Source organism: Octopus sinensis, linkage group LG20 (assembly GCF_006345805.1).
Source record: "Octopus sinensis linkage group LG20, ASM634580v1, whole genome shotgun sequence".
In the NCBI taxonomy this organism is placed as follows: Eukaryota; Metazoa; Mollusca; class Cephalopoda; order Octopoda; family Octopodidae; genus Octopus; species Octopus sinensis.
Window position 1 is genome coordinate 6,075,689 of NC_043016.1, and position 18,041 is coordinate 6,093,729.

General features: G+C 36.7%; 1 protein-coding gene across 1 annotated transcript in view; it reads right to left on the reverse strand.

Moving 5' to 3' along the window:
* Positions 1-18,041, reverse strand: part of LOC115222662 (THO complex subunit 6 homolog) — a 40,822-nt gene that overhangs the window by 12,646 nt on the left and 10,135 nt on the right. The window contains exons 3-9 of the mRNA XM_029792980.2: positions 17,360-17,424; positions 10,390-10,444; positions 9,258-9,309; positions 8,316-8,356; positions 5,303-5,344; positions 4,809-4,818; positions 2,445-2,522 (exon numbers count right to left, since the gene is read on the reverse strand). Of these exons, the coding sequence (XP_029648840.1) occupies positions 2,445-2,522; positions 4,809-4,818; positions 5,303-5,344; positions 8,316-8,356; positions 9,258-9,309; positions 10,390-10,444; positions 17,360-17,424 (343 nt within the window). The remainder of the gene's footprint in view (positions 1-2,444; positions 2,523-4,808; positions 4,819-5,302; positions 5,345-8,315; positions 8,357-9,257; positions 9,310-10,389; positions 10,445-17,359; positions 17,425-18,041) is intronic.

An 18,041-nucleotide genomic window follows, 5' to 3' on the forward strand; every position in this document is an offset into this window, starting at 1 on the left:
TCTTGTTTTTGTTGCTACTGCTATTGTTGCTGTTGTTGTTAATAACAGTAAGTCCAATAGCAACTGCATGCAAATATAGGAAAATTCAAAGTAAAATTGATGAATCAAAAACCAAAAGATTTTGGATGATTTTTTTTATTGTTTTTATTTTAAATGTTCTATATAATTCTTTGATCAGAGTCAAGCTAGCACCTACTTCTGAGATTTTTTTTCAAATATGTTTATTTCTCTAACATCACAATATTGTGGTACTGACTTTAGAGAAAACATTATGTATAGTGGACATCTGCTGTTGATGACATGCAAATTTGCAGAAATCCCAGAATCTAGCAATCCCACTGCTGGACACTTCTTGCCTGCAACTGATACCTCTCTACTTTTCGCTACTATACATTTTACAAGAGATATTTTCACAAGAACAGTTGTGTGGCTTTCTTACACTATAAGAGTATAACAAAAAGAGAGAATGCTGTGTGCAATGAACTGTAATACCTTAACCCTTTCATTACTATATAGTTGAATTTAATGCACAGCAGGACAGGTGCACCATAAAGGTGAAATAAACTGAAATATTGGAATCCACCGCAAGTTTGACCAAACTAAAGAAATCGGTCAAAAAATAATATATGGCTCTGGTTATGGTATGGAAGTGATAAATTCAGGCAACAATTTAGATACAACATTTTTTTTTTAAATGAGGGAGAGGTGCTGGAAAGAGAAAAAAAAACAAGAAAAGAAATTCCACTTCCTCACAGAATGCTAACAACAACATATATACACCCCTCATGAGTTTCAATTAAATCTAAAATAATCATGAATTTAGACTAGCTTCATTAAATAACTAACTTTTTTACTTATCAGCATGTGATATTTGGAACATAATTAAAGAAAGGGTTCTTAATCAATTCTATTGCATAACTTTTGTCTCAAAGTGACTTTAATTACAGGTAAATCCAGGTAAACAGCAAAAGGGTTCTTAATCAATTCTATTGCATAACTTTTGTCTCAAAGTGACTTTAATTACAGGTAAATCCAGGTAAACTGAGCAAAAGGTAAAAATATTAAAATTTTGTTTAAACATCACCATAGAAAATGAACCATCAGCTAATATTCAATTGGATATGCAACAAAATTTTGATAAAGAAGAATTGTGCACATCCCTAGATCATCAGTTGAATTTAATGCACAGCAGGACAGGTGCACCATAAAGGTGGAATAAACTGAAATACTGGAATCCACCGCAAGTTTGACCAAACTAAAGAAATCGGTCAAAAAATAATATATGGCTCTGGTTATGGTATGGAAGTGATAAATTCAGGCAACAATTTAGATACAACATTTTTTTTTTTAAATGAGGGAGAGGTGCTGGAAAGAGAAAAAAAAACAAGAAAAGAAATTCCACTTCCTCACAGAATGCTAACAACAACAATATTAACAGAAGCAAAGGCAGTAAGCTGGCAGAATCATTAGCATGCCAGGCAAAATGCTCAGGAACATTTCGTTTGTCAACACATTCTGAGTTCAAATCCTGCTAGGGTCAACTTTGTCTTTCATCCTTTTGGTATTGACAAAATAAGTACCAGCTGAACACTGGGGTCACTGTAATTGTTGTAAAACATAGTTTGTTACGTACAATAAATAAGATAACCAGTCAACAGTAACAACAATGTAACGAACTAACAAATCTCTTTACGAACCAACAATCAATATTCCTTGTGACTTCACTGTGAACTCACACAAACTTCACTCGACCCTGAACTCTGAACCTTGAACTCACTTGGATTGAACTCACTTGTTACTATTTATAGTTTACTCACACCAGTCTATCACAAGGAGGTGTTGTAAATCTGATCCCTTTTGAGATTTTGACTACAGTGAGAAAGTAGAATTTCTTTTCTCTTTCTTTTTCTTTCCAGCACCACTCCCTCTTTTTTTTTTTTTAAAGCTGTTGTATATTAATTGTTGCCTGATTTTTAAGGTATTACTGTTCATTGCACACAGCACTCTTTCGCTATATTCTTGTTAGCACTGGGTTTTTTTTTTGAAAATCTAATATCTTTTCCGTTAGGTATTACTTCCAGATGTTCAGTCCATTTTCGTTTTCTGAAGCTAATTCTATGGGGTGCAATATCTCTTAGTGCTGGCATTTCAAACATATCATAGAAAACTTCCATTGGTATTACCCTTTGTTCTTCTGTATATCTCATCTTTAACTGGTTAAGACGATTCCAAACTCTGAACTTTGAACTCACTTAGACTGTTACTAATTATACTTTACTTGGACTTATCTATCTCTCACAAGGGGGCATCATAACTCTTACCACAACAGTAATTGACTTATACCCTCCTCCAAAACTGCTGGCCTTGTGCTAAAATTTGGAACTAATATTAACAAAAGCAATATTATTAATAACAATAATAATTATAATTTTGATAAAATTTACCTTTAATGAGCCAGTTTCTAGATCATAAATGTAGATAAGATTGTCACCACATCCAGCATAAAGGTTTTTCTCTCCATTCTGATGTTGAAAGAAGCAAAAGTACTTTTAAGTTGAAATCATCAACAATATTTATTCTAGAGGAAACATACATGCACACACACACACTCACATCTACATCATACCAATGAAGGAGCATCAACATAATTGTTAAGCCCATTAGAAGCAGTATCCTAATTCCTCAGAAATCATTGCTCAAGTTCTTAAAAAAAGGAAGGACACATTCAATAATGTAGCCATGGTTATATTATCTGTAAATCAGTTGTGATGGTCATGGCTGGAATGCTTTGAGCTGGCCTACTTGAACAGAGGTATAAAAACAATATATTATTTCAGATGTATGCTGGATATTAAAAATCGAAACTATTGATGTTTTAAACCAGTGGTTGCCAAACCTTTTTCAGGCTGCTGTCCCCTTGGCACCCTGGCCTCATTCCCAGTGCCCCACTCACCACCACCACCACCACAACCATTGACTATTTCCTGCAGCAAATTCACAATAATCCGTTATTTTGGTGGGGTCTTTTTACATCCATTGTCCCCTTTTGACCACCCCATTATCACCCCACATTTCTTCAATGCCCAGCTGGATCATTCCACTGCCCCCTTTGGGAATCACTGCTTTAAACAATGAAAATGACAATTCTATCACTTTGGATATCCTATCAACAACATTGTCTATTTCTAAATGGCAGAGTGTAATTAGAGGGAGATTTAGTTGCTATTTCCAACAGGTCATGCTGAAGCTATTTAAAATCAGTTAAACTGATATATATTGTTGTGTTGAGTGGAGGAAATTATATATAACAAGCTTAAAAGCAGCCCCGTCAGGCAGCTTTTAAGCTGGTATATATCTTTTAAGCAACTGACCCTGAATGGGAAGATCTGCAAACAGATCTCTGACTTGTTTTGCAGAATTTGTTGCAATTGCTTCCTCCAGAGTCACATCTCAATAATGATCATATTCGTCGAAAAAAGTCACATAAAAAATTGCCGAAAACAATTACAGTAACAAAAACTTGGGAATCCAAAATTCCAGGATTGTGGGTCCAGATTTGGCCCGGAATGTTTTTAATTTACTCATAAAGTCAGCCTGATTCCAAAATGGTATGATATGTTGGGCTACGGCCTCTAGGAGTAAAGTTGAAAATGTGTGACACACTGACACACTGACATTCACATTTATTATATTATATTATATTATATTATATTATATATTAAGGCAGCAAGCTGGCAGAATCATTAGCACACCAGGCAAAATGCTTAGCTGTATTTCATCCACCATTAGGTTTTGAGTTTGAATTTCGTTGAGGTCAACTTTGCCTCTCATCATTTTGGGGGTCGATAAAATTAGTACCAGTTACATACTGGGGTCAATGTAATCAACTTAATTGCTTCTCCCAAAATTTGATGCCTTGTGCTTCGAGCAGAAAGGATTTATTAAAATTGAAAGTATGACACACTGGCATTCACGTTTATTATATTAGATACGTTTAATTTTGGGGAAACTTTATTTCTATTAAAGTGTATTTTTTTTTGTATGTGTGTGTGTGTGTATGCATATACTTATAGGGTGCTAGAAGTGATGTACAGATAGTGAATACTGAGAAAAGAGGTCACCAGAATTTAGGAAAAATAATTTTTTTATTTAGTCATTATTATGAGCGCTTTCGTTCGTCTTCAAACTTGTCAAGTAACATTGTGAATGTGTAAACCAGTTTGTTCATTTATATAAATCAGGTGGGTTTTTTTTATTTGTTTTGCTTAAAAAGGAAGGAAGGAAGGAAAGGAAGAGAGGAAGGAGGGTGGGGAATGGGTAGGTAGGTAGATGGATAGATAGGTAGATGGATGGATGGATAGATAGAGAGACAGACAGATAAGTAGTAGAGAGAGGGAGGAGGAGGGATTTCTTTTCAATTTGGAATGCATTTTACCATTTATTTATTTAGTTTTTTACTATCGTATAACTACATACATATTTATAAATATATACATTGTTGTGTATACTGCCTTAACACACGGAGTGGTTGGCGTTAGGAAGAGCATCCAGCCGTAGAAACATTGCCAGATAAGACTGGAGCCTGGTGCAGCCTTCTGGCTTCCTAGATCCCCGGTCAAACCGTCCAACCCATGCTAGCATGGAGAACGGACGTTAAACGTTGATGATGATGATGATTTATTTATTTTTGGAATACACAAAAAATAAATAAGTAAATGAGTGGAAATTGAACCAGTGAGGGTGTCAGATATTAAGGCAGTATGGCTCTCCCCAGACACAACAAAATTTGTTTCAACACATGAATTCACATAAAGGATCCTGTAAACCAGATACAAAAAAAAAAGATATATACATATATATATTAGAAAAAACACTTTTTATCAATTAAAAATGAACAATTAAATTGATAAAAGGTGATTTTTTCTAATTTACATATGTACATATTATATTTTGTGAAATTTGATTTAGTATTTCTAAATTGAATTTTTCCTTGTAAGTTAGGAATAATATTTCCTCAAATAATTATTATTATATGATGATGATGATGATATATATATATATATATATACCTACATGCATAGACACATACACCACTCACACACACTCATCTTTTTTATCATCATCATCATCATCATTTAACAACTGCCTTGCATGCTGGTATGGGTTGGATTGTTTAACAGCAGCCATTGTTGATAATGATGTTGATAGTGTTTAAAAAAAAAAACACCTTCACAAAAGCATAATGATAAAAACTCAAGATTTGAAAAATTATAAAGTGAAAATTTCCACAACATGAACTTACCTTGTTATCAGTAACCATGGATTAATCTCAGAAACCGAAAAGCTGCAAACAGAAAGCAAAACAATAAATTACTACTAGTATACTACTACTACTAATACTACTAATTGTTGTTGTTGTGTTGCTGTTGAAGATGTTGCACAGTATTCACACTAGCATAGTTAGAGTGTGCACCACCCGGGGCGGCCCTTCAGTTTGCCACCCCCACGCCCCACAAAAAAACACATTTTGCCCTACAGCAGATACAAAAGTTCCAACCATTTAAAATTGCCACTCAGGGATTTGTACCTTCTATCAAGTCACAACAAGGACAGCAATTTATCCATATTTCTGGTATAGTAGCCAGTGCAGTTTTGAGCCACCTGGTCATGTCTACACTGGTCATGTCTACCTGGTCATGTCTACCTGGTCATGCCTGCACTTGTACTCTTTCTGCACAAGACTTCCACAAGCGCCAATGATGTGAGTCATGCTTTCAACTTTCTTCCTGCAGATTCTGCAAATTCATTGCACTTGTGTGGTATATATCCCTTTTCACTGAGTTGGTATTCACTGCCCAGTCCTGGGCAGCAATGATTAGGCTTTCAGTCCTCTTTCTGAGTGCACCATTATTGCTTCCTGGTCTTTTAAGTTGTTAGTTTCACGGTGGAACTGACCATGTAATTCCATGTGGAGTAGAATTTCTTCTCTCTCTTTGGTTATTTATGATTGGAATTCATTAGCACTCTCAAGTCTATTGTCAATAAATCATTCTGCATTAGCAGCATATTCAGTTAGCAGGTCTTATTCACTGTTTAACAACTACTCTATGATATTTCTTCTTTCACTGTTGATGCATTTCCAGACACTAATCAAGCCGCATCCACCTTTATCCCTCATATACAGATCCACCTTTATCCCTCTTCATATATAGATCCGCCTTTATCCCTCTTTATATACAGCCTATGTATGTTCACCTTAAGGTAGAGGGCACCATGTACTGTCATCATCTTTCAAATAGTGCAATCAAGTTGGTCAATCTCTGCTTGTGTCCATTTCAGAATGGCTGCACTGCAGCAGACTACAGCAATAGCCTATGTCAGTGGTTCCCAAAATATGAGTCGTGACCCACAGATGAGCCACAAACAGAATCTTAGTGGGTCGCGAAAATTTATAAAATTACGCATTAGCTTTGATTAACTGCTGTCTATCGAGAATTGGTACAGTTCTGGGTGTCTCTTCAAACCTCGTACCCAATCATTTCCACCGAAGCATTAAAAGTACTTCTCCCTTTCAGGTCATCTTATATTTGTGAAGCTGGATTGTCAGCAATGGTTGGGATTACAAGCAAATATCGAAATAAACTGCAACTCTCAAATTCTTTACGCCTGAAACTATCACGCATTGAACCTGATGTTAATTCTATTATTGAGCGTAGCAAGAAACAGGCTCATCCTTCTCACAGGCCTCACTGAAGATGTAATCTGAAATAGATTTGTGAATTTCATTAATGTTTTTACTCAGTAGAGTTAAGTGGGTCGTCGTAAACTGGTGTGATAAATAGTGGGTCGCGACTCTAAAAAGTTTGGGAACCACTGGCCTATGTTAATGACAGTCACAAGGCTGCTTACATTGAGTTTCGACTTCAAGAGAAGTTTGAGGCGCTTCAAATACTTAATAGTGACATTGTCTTTCATGGCAACATCTATGCAATTTTTTTTCAATATCTATGCAAGATATTGTCCAGCTTCAGGATCCTATGATACTTGTATCCATCATCATCTGGCTCTCCCATTTGCTCAATGTTTGGAAGTTCTATGCCCCTGCAATCTGCTCTTTTTCCCCCGTTTCAAACTGAACACCACACACTCAGAGATCCAAATTTCCATTCCTATATCCTTGCTGCACATCTATTACACTCTCAACCGGTCTCTCATTTTACTCTCTGTTTTTGTGAACAGTTTTTAAATCATCCATGGCCTGTTTTTCTTCAGCTCATAATGTATGTTGACTTTGCATAGAAAGTAGGACCAAGGCTGTAACAAATAACAAAAGTGAACAAAAATCTCCCTGGAAGATAACTCGGATCTTTTCGGTTTGAACGGCAGTTTTTTAAAAATAATTTCCACGTAACTAAACACTTTTAAACTTCGTATACTGGTAGAATGTGTTTATAAAATGTCTTTTTCTCATGGTTTTATTGAGAAAATTCTATAGTTTGTAAGATATTTGTTGGTTTTTTTTCTTCAATTTCTGCAATTTCAACCAATCACTGACGTCTATTGAGGTAAAAAAAAACATTCTGTGCCATATGAAAATGGCCCTCGTTTAAGAAACAGATTGGGTTTATTTACATTTGTGAAGAAAAAAAGATACCCTTCCCCCCACCCCTAACCCTAACCCTAAAACAGATTGAAATGCAATAGATCGATACTAGGGTCATAATTATGGGTGACAATTTCATATGATACTGCTAGAATAAACTGCCGTTCAAACTGAAAAGATCCAATAACTCTTTTGATCATTACCTCGGCTAAGTGCTAATTGTTACAGAAAAGACATGTTTTCCAAATAGGCATGCTGTTCTTGAGTAGTGCACACACACATCCTCATTGCAACACATGTCGAGTATTTCCAGTATTCACAAATGTGACATGTCGTAAGCCTTCTTAAAATCTATCTACACCATTCACTAGATTTTTTGTTTTTTTTGTACACTTGGCAATTCTGTTATTATTATCACTAGGTCTTTAGTCATCACTACACTGCCAGTAAAAACATTTGTTATTCATGTGCATATAGTGAGTCTCGTTAGTTACTATGGTAACAACTATGTACCTATCTATCTTTCACTCACACACACACACTCTCTCTCTCTCTCTCAACAACAGCAAAAACAACCTGTTTTTTTTTTCTTGAAACAAATTTTAATTCTGTCTTTCATGTTCAAAGGTCGTGCTAATGCTAAAACCATTAAAACTATTTAATTACAACCAAAATAAAACAAGCCAAAGGTGATATATCTTTGTCACTTTACCTTTTTGTGGGTATAATCAAAGCCCAGGCCAATTTATTTGTCTGAAAAATAAAAGATAATAAAAAAATAAATACAATGAGTTTATCTTTTATTTTTTTACTTAATAATAAAGACAAGTGAGCATTAGGTCTATGACAGACATTTGTAAAGTAAGGAGCAGGGAGTGGGAGATAATATACTTTAACTTTAATTTAATTTCAATATATGATGGGTCTTCATTTCAGCAACACTTTTATTAGCAAATCATAATCGCTTCACTGTATTTCTCTAGCTTTACCAGTTCATTGTCCGATTTTCTCTAGTGATACGTAATAGCTTTACATTGATGTAGTCTTGTATGCAACGGTATTACATGACATTAACAACTTTATATTAAAATAGTCTTGCACACAAAATCAAAGAAGGCAACTTCAACACCTATAGTGGTGGTGGTGTAGGTAGTAGTAGTAGTAGTAGTAGTAGTAGTAGTAGTAGTAGTAGTAGTAACAGCTGCAGCAGTAGTAGTAATAAGCTGCCGGACAAGGTAGTGAAGATGCCAACGACCGCTCGGTTCAAAGTCTCTCTTGACCAGAAATGGCCTGAACTCTGTGTATGAACACCCTCCCTGTACATAACTCCCTGTCCCCCTACATGGCCTTGCTTTTGCTTTTTGAGCCAATAAAAATTGAATTGAATTGAATTGAAAAAAATAGTAGTGTTAGCAGAGGCAGCAGCAGGAAATTTAAAAAAATTGAAGTCTTAAAAACTAAAAGGAAGTTTGTCAAGAATAATAATTTCATTTTGTGGTCAATATTAAATTTTGACACAGGCTTAAAAGAATGGATGAACTAACTCTACCCTTGTTGCTATAGTAATTCACTAAGTTTTATGAACTTTAATAAAAACAAAAATGACAATATAAAAAAAAAAAACATTCCTTCAAGGGAATTTAAATCAACTTACTCGTTTGATAATATGACTCCAGAGCCATGCCTTTATGTAACCACTGCACCCACTGAAAATATATTTTCACAATATTTAATAGACAATCATCAAATATTTTAAGGCATTCTGTAAAATCTATTTCTATTCTCCTTTTATAATTACGGTTGACAATGAATCAGAAATGAAAACCTTCAGTTCAGAAAATTATGATTATAAGATCTTTTAACACTTCATTACCATATTTCTTCTGAAATACGCTGTGGGTTTATAACCTTTTAGCATTCAGATTATTCTGTCAAAGGCAATGCTTGTTCATTCATGTTATGTTCACTTAATCACACATTATCTCATATTTTAACCCTTTCATGACCAACCCGGCTGAAACCGGCTCTGGCTCTGTAGTACTAAATGTCTTGTTTTCTTAAGTTTTGAATTAAAATCTTCCACCAAACCTTAGTCACAATTTGTATTCCTAACACTTGTTTAATGATAACTAAGTTATTTTACTAAATTCTTTGTTATATTTAAAGTAATTGAAAGAAACACAGAGCATCTCAAAATAAATACAGTAAGGAAAGGGTTAAAGATTACAATGATGTGATTTCATATTTTTAGAAGAATAATTTAGGGAAGATGTGATCTGGCCAGTTGGAACATAAAACAGGTACAATGTTTGGACCAGATATGGCCGGTTTTATTGTTAAAGAGTTAATTTATTTTGAAGATAATCAAGAATTTGATATCAGTAGAAGTTTGTAAAATCAAGTAAAATAATTTTTTTTATTATTGAAGGGCAGGTATAGCAACTAAGAAGTTAATTTTCCAATTATATAGTTTTTGGGTTCAGTCCCTCTGAATGGTATCTTGGGCAAATATCTTTTGCTATAACCCTGGGCTGACTAAAGCCTTGCAAGTGAATTTGGTAAAGCCTGTCACATGTGTGTGTGTGTGTGTGTGTGTCTCCTCCTGACATGCCATGATAGTTATAAACAAATATCATTGTCATACAAGCTGAGTCCCTCATTTCCAACCTTCTGAGGAAACAGGTCTGGCCATGAGGGAAACATAATTCTACTTAGAAACAGATAAAGGTTTAAAATGTGAAGGACATTCAGCCACAAAAATTCTGCAATTAAAATCTTATATTTACCATATTAATTCTCGACTAGTGGACGTCATGGAACATATTGGACCATCATCTGAGGCTGCAGAAAGAAAAATTCACAAGAATTAAATACATTTGTCATTATTTAATGAGGGTTTACTTAAATAACAATGGTGATGATGGTGATGATTGTGGAAATGGTGATGAGAGACCACTCAAAGATTCCCATTTTAGAAAAATGGAGAAGGGTTTAGTCATGTGCCAATAACTCCTTCTCACAGAGAAAAGAAAAATATCTGATATATTACTGAACTGTCCAAGAGTGGAATTATATGTAGCTCAACACACATAATTCTAGTATCATTTATTTGCCATTTTATCTCTATATTATAATTCTGAAATGTGAAAAGTTTGTTTGTTTGTCTGGTTTGTCTAGATTCCGTCAGATTTGCTCCAAAATTTACAGGGACATGTAAAATGAGGCGAGGATGCGAGTGGGCTAGGTTAGAAATCCCTATCTTAAAAGCTATGGTTACTAGGGCAAAAAACGCACACTTTGACAATTGTCTGTCGCTTCTCTTTCTGTTATCTGCCTGTCTTCCTCCATCTCTCTCTCTTTCCTCCTTTCCCTCTACTTTTGAACTATAACGACGTTTGACAGCTTCCACTCTCTTTCTCCTGCCACCTTCGCCAATTCTGTCACTCTTTCCCCCACATTCTCTCTCTGTACGTCTGTCTGCATTCATAGAGAAAATTATTATTGCCACCACCACCAAACAATCATGAGAACAAATATTATGAATCAGATATTTACTGGGTTAATTTATATATATGTGTGTGTGTGTGTGTGTGTGTGTGGGTATATATATATATATATATATATATATACATATATATATAATTTGCATACATTTGTACATATAATGCATACACACACACATATAATGCATATATATGTACATATATATATTTAATGCGTATATATATATATATGTATATATAATGTGTGCATTATGTGGTCAGTTGAGCTGCAAATATGCACACCTATGTTAAAAGTGCTGGCGAGTTTGCATGCCAACTATTTTTTTCCTCAAATGAAAGGCATGACCTCTAGGACAAAATACCTCATCTTTTAAAATGTGGCCTGAGTAGACCCAAATTAATTACATCAAGCTAAAAAATTTGTGCCAGCCTTGAAATCTAACAACGTCCCTGTAAATTGCTTGTACAGCTCTCACTAACCACTCATCTACCTCTAGTTTCTGCATTGACTACCAGATAAGGGATTGGGGGACCCTTTCAAAGGCTTTCTCCATGTCAACAAAAGCCAGGTACAGAGGTTTATCTTTGGCTAGGTATTTCTTCTGCAGCTGTTTTACCAGAAATATAGCATCAGTGGTGCTTGTCCCTGGCACGAATCCAAACTGCATCTCATCTAGACTGACTCTCTCCTTAATTAGTTGGGCTATGACCCTCTCGGTGACCTTCATTTCCTGATTTAACAGCTTGATACTCCTGCAATTATTCGTATCTAATGCATCACCTTTACATTTGTAGCAGTTAATGTTCTTTAATATTAAATGACAAATACTAACAGGATGTGAAGATGTACAGCAACAACAAACAAGGATGCTGAACATGGAAGAATTAGGCAGACCAGGTAGAAATGTGATTAAGCATGATGTGACGTATAAGAAATGTTAAGCAAGTCGAGAGGCAACACAAAAGAACCAAAAGAATGGCTGAATTACTAATTGCAATAAATAGGCCACGGTGACCTATTAACATTTTTTAACATATTTCCATTGAATTAGTCTGACTTTCATGAGGTGCATCCAGAAAATGAAGAATCCAAGCAGTAATGTATCTATTCAATCTTAACACATTCTGGCAAATTGAAACAGGAAGGCATTGTCTAAAGAGAGGAGATGTTTTCTGAGGACAATAAACAACAGCAATCATATATTCAGGTTCAAACCTGACAGAATGTAATAAGAATGAGTATGAATAGTTTGTTATACACCAATTTCATTTAAAATAATTTTGAAAATAATGAAAAATTTAGTAAAGTAACTTTGTAATTATTAAGCTGGTGTTAAAGAGAAATTTGGATGGAAGGTTTTAATTGAGATCACTTCAACCTTTTATTAGCATATTTCTGTTGAAATACACTGCTTTAATTAATTTTTAGAATAATAAAGAATTTAGTAAAATATTTGGTCATTAATAAGCTGGAGTTTGGAACATTAACTAACATGAAATTTTGTTGGAAAGTTTAAATTTAGATCAGTTGAGCCCTTTTGTTAACATATTTCCACTGAAATACACAGCTTTCCTTTTAATTAATTAGTTTTGTTGTTGCAATTTATCACCCACAAGCTTTCTCCCTTAAAGCTGCAGGCACATTTTGACATATTTAGATGAACACTTAAATTAAATACATCACTACATTTATTTCTGGTCAAGCTACTTTCAATTTAGTACGAGGCTGAATGTCTGTTTCCAGGTGTAATTTTCATCGCTTATATACTAACCACAGAGTAATCAAACTTAGCTTTTGGGATTTTTTTTTTTTACTGAATAAAAATGACCACTCCTGCATTTGAAGCTTTAGGAAGGGCATCCAGCTGTAGAAACACTGCCAGAACAGACTGGAGCCTGGTGCAGCCTTCTGGCTTCCCAGACCCCAGTCGAACTATCCAACCCATGCTAGCACAGAAAACGGACATTAAACGATGATAATGATGATGATGATGATGATGATGAAGAATTTAAACTTTGTCATTATTAAGTTGGTGTTTCAAACATAAATTTAATATGAAATTTTCGAAGGTAGCTTTTAATTAAGATCCCTTTAAAACAGGAAGTTTGTATCATAGAAACAGGAGAAGTCTTAGGGGGGTTGGTATCGAAAGGGTTAAATGAGGAATTTTGTGCAAGGAAAAATGTTCACCAATGATTGTACTCAAAACTAATTTTTTTTTAAATTCCTTTAGTGAGAGAGAAAACATTTTAAAAACGGTCTTTAAAATGCTACCAATGTTGGCAGAACAATTTATTTTCAAAGATCCACCAACAATAAATAAGATCTCTCAGTTCAAGGAAGATACAAAAGATTTAACAACAGAAATGTCTAAATGTCCTTTGTATTTCTTACTTTTCTTTATATTTGTCTTTTTATTGCGTTTTTGTTTATTCTTTTGCATAAAATTTTGTTGTATACATTTTTGTCTGTCTTTCAGACCAGCTTCACATGGTTGTTTAAACTGATTTGTTGTTGTTGTCATTGTCGCCACCACTGCCACAGTCATCGTCATCATCATCATCACCTTTATTGTTAAATGTCCAGGCTCCATTATGATGAGCCAGAGGACTGCACCAAGTTCGAATGTCCACTTCAGTATGCTGAATGCCCTTCCTAATAGCAACCACTTTAGAGAATGTAAAATGATACTTCTTCTTTCATGGCACCAACACTAGTGAGGTCACCAAATAATTTGCAGGAGAAGACCACTCAAGTAAGTGGATGTGTCATATTGAGGGAGATGGCTTTATGCCAAGTGCCAAGAAGAGTGATAGAAACAGGTATATAGAGAGAATATACAAGACTAACAAGACTAAGTGCAAAAAGAGGTGATGAAACGGCAGGGCATCCCCTCAAGTTACAGGAAAGTGAATATACATAGAATAGAGGATCAGGCAGAAAGATTAAATAAATATCTTGTTAGTTTCAATCATTTGAGAGTGGCCATGATGGGGCTACACTCTCCAGGGTTTCGTTGATAATAAGAAGTGTCCTATCAACCCAGTACTTATTTTATCAATTTGTATTTGGTGAAACATGAAGCTCCCCAGCTCTGGTCAAACAGTCCAACCCATGCCAGCATGGACAACATTAAATGATGTATTAGCTATCCAAGATCAGTGTCAGACGTATCTGTGTGCGCCCCTCTTGCCAAGAGTGATCATGCGGTCCTGAAGTTCGTCATGCACACAACTTTTTCCACGCCCACGATTACTTCACTGCCACGTAGAGTCTTCTCTGCAATTAATCTTGAAATTCTAACCGAGGCTTCCGCGCTTCTGGACTGGCATTCCCTGATGACGTTGTCCTCAGTTGACGAACTATGGTCATCCCTCAAAGCATATGTAATCTGTTTGACTGACCAGGCAGTTCCCGTTGGACTTCCCAAGAGGAAGAAACACAAGCCCTGGGTGACGAAGAAGGTTAAACGAGAACGTTGACTCAGAGATATGCTTGGGCTGAATTCAAAAATCTGGATTCGACTGCAGCTTTTGAGGTGTACAAAACTCAACGAGACCGAGCCATGAAAATTGAAAAGAAAGAACGCTTCAGTTATGAATACAAAATCGCGGCAAATGCCAGTAGCAATCCAAAAACCTTCTTTGCCCATGTCCAGCGGAATCCCGCTTGAACAACCAGATTGCAACGTTGGTAGACTCAACAGGCGTATCGATTGAGGACCCTTATCAACAGAGTCAATTATTTGCCGAGGCTTTTTCAACTATTTTCAAACAAGATGATGGTCGTGAACCCCCTCCATTTGATAGATCGGTACTTCCAATGCTTCGATTGATCATCACGCGGGACCAAGTCAAACGTGTTATTCAAGGCCTCGATGTCAACAAGGGTCACGGCCCTGACGGCATACACCACGGGTTATCAAAGCGTTGGCTCCGGTCATCTGCGAGCCCTTAACACGACTATTCAATATGTCATTGGCGACGGGTGTTATACCTGCAGACTGGAGAACAGCGATAATCTGCCCAATTTTCAAGAAAGGGAGCCGCGAAGACCCGCTTAACTACCGACCGGTTTCCCTTACATCAATAATCAGCAAGATGTTCGAAACCATCCTTAAGAAAAGTATGATGCTCCACCTCCTAAACACAGCCTCGATCACTGATTCCCAACACGGCTTCGTGCCGAAGAGATCATGCTTGACCAACTTACTAGTAATGGAAGAATTGGTGACGCGCATCCTCGATGATAGTGATGCTGTTGACATCGTTTTATTGGACTTTGCCAAAGCTTTTGACTTGGTAAACCACCGCCTACTACTTGTCAAGCTTCAAGCATATAGTTTCCATCCGGATATTGTACGATGGGCTGGTGCCTTCCTCTCAGATCGCTCCTTCCAAGTTCAAGTTAATGGTTCGCGGTCCGACGTCTCCAGTGCGAGCAGTGGCATGCCTCAAGGTTCAGTGCTTGGGCCCTTGTTGTTCTTAGTCTTCATAAATGACTTGCCCGACGACCTCACGCAACACACCCTTCTATTTGCCGACGATATCAAACTGGTCGCTCCTCGCGGTAGTATAGAGGATCTTCGTCGATGCCTCCACCAAATTGGAAGTGGTCTAACGATTGGGACCTGTGTCTGAATGTGTCAAAGTGCTGTCATCTGCCTGTCGGCTCTACTCCTGCAACTCAACTTGATTTCGAGCCGGGTCGTCTGCTGCTGGAGAGGACCGATCAGGTAAAGGACCTGGGTATCTTGGTGGATTCCTCCTTTTCGCCTTCGGCCCAGTGCGTCCATGCTGCCAACAAAGCGCGCGGAATTCTGTTTTTGATTCGACGGTCATTCGGAATGCTCACAGCAGCCATATTCCTGCCACTCTATGTCACGCTGGTGAGACCCATATTGGAGTATGGGATTCAAGCCTCTTCTCCTTATCTCCTCAAAGACATACAGCACCTCGAAAGAGTCCAGAGGCTGGCTACCCGCATGGTTCATGGTCTCAAAAATTTGTCCTACGAAGAAAGGCTGAGGACGCTCGACCTTTATTCTCTTGAAAAACGCCGCCGCCGTGGTGATCTCATTCTCACCCACAACATCATAAGCGGGAAGTGTAACCTCTCGAAAGAGCTGTTCTTCACTCCTGCTCCGGAGCGTCGGCTGCGGGGTCATTCCGAAAAGCTCTACCTGCGACGATTTCATCTCAATCGAAGGAGAGGAGCTTTCTCCGTCCGGGTTGCGGATCCGTGGAACAAGCTGCCAGACGAGATGGTGAAGATGCCGACGACCGCTTTGTTCAAAGCCTCCCTGGACCTCAAGTGGCCTGTACTCTTTACATGAACACCACCCTGTACTTAACTCCATGTCCCCCTACATGGCCTTGCTATTTGCTTTTGAGCCAAATTAACTAACTAACTAACTAACTAACATAACGCTCAGGAATAGAAAAAGTCTTTTACGTTTCGAGCCTACGCTCTTCTACAGAAAGGGACAGAAAAAACGAGGAGAGAAAAAAATGTGGTATATATATATATATATCAAATTATTGCATTCATGTTTAACCAAATAAATTGTTGCCTTTCATTTGGTCCACTCCAATCATAAACAGCCATTAATGATGAGGATGATGCTTGAACAGAATATTATCTAGCTACAGTGAAACTTCATCATGAATAATTTAACAACTAGAAATTCCTACAAGAATTCCTCTTGAAGAAATGTAGACACCAGAAAATATTGTTGCTCTGCATTGGAATAATACTTCCTATATAAATCTCATAGCTGTGGAAAATATTTTTTAAATGTAAAATATAAGTATGTTGTAGAAGTTGCCTACAAGTATGGAATATGTACAGGTCCACCTAGTTATCTATAATAATTATGTTATTATAGATAATAATAATATTCCTGAAAATAATAATTATCATCTAACATTCGTTGTCCATGCTGGCATGGGTTGGACAGTTTGATCAGGGCTGGTAAGCTGCAGGGCTGTACCAGACTCCAGTCTGATTTGGCATGGTTTCTGTGGTTGGATGCCCTTTCTAACACCAACCACTCCGAGAGTGTAATGGGCGCTTTTACGTGGCACTGGCACAGGTATTTATCACATTACACCAACATCAGTCACATTGCCTCTGTGAGGCCCAGCACTCAAATGGTGCCTTTTACGTGTCACCGGCACAGGTGCCTGTTATGTGACACCAAATATTTTAGATAGTAGTATTACAGACAGTAATATTATAGATAATACTAACCTTTAAATGTAAACAGAGGTTTCCAAGAATTTTCAGTGGCTTCAGGAGACAAGGAACTTGGTAAACTATTTCAAGACATAAGATAATTGTGTAACAATTGCAGCAGAATTTTTGTTAAAGAAATAAAAATAAAAGTAAATTGGAAAAAAGATGAAAAAAAAAAACATGGCATACACAATTAAACAGCATGAAATTAAATCACAATCTGTGATACATACTAAATGTGAATTCACACTGGTAGAAGGCATGATGCTGCATAATTGCCTGAGATAACTCTCCTCATAGACTTGTTATGTTAAAAACAATACATGTATGGGAGCAAGACAAATCATTGCTACAGTGACTCAAGAGAACAACAGATACACTGCGCTATTGTTGAAGCTTGTCAATGCCATACACTTGACTAACACTTGCTTAAGTGTAATTTGTGCTTCAATACGTAGGAAACAGAGAGGAAAGCTTTCAGTGATATTGCAGAAGTTTGCCAGGCTATAATAAAAAAAATCTTGGGATATGTAAGTGAAATAGCATTAAATCAAAATCATCAATTATGTGGTGAACAAAATGCCTCATTTCATCTCAGCTAATTCATCATCATCGTTTAACGTCCGTTTTCCATGCTAGCTTGGGTTGGACAGTTCGACCGGGATCTGGGAAGCCAGGAGGCTGCACCAGGCTCCAG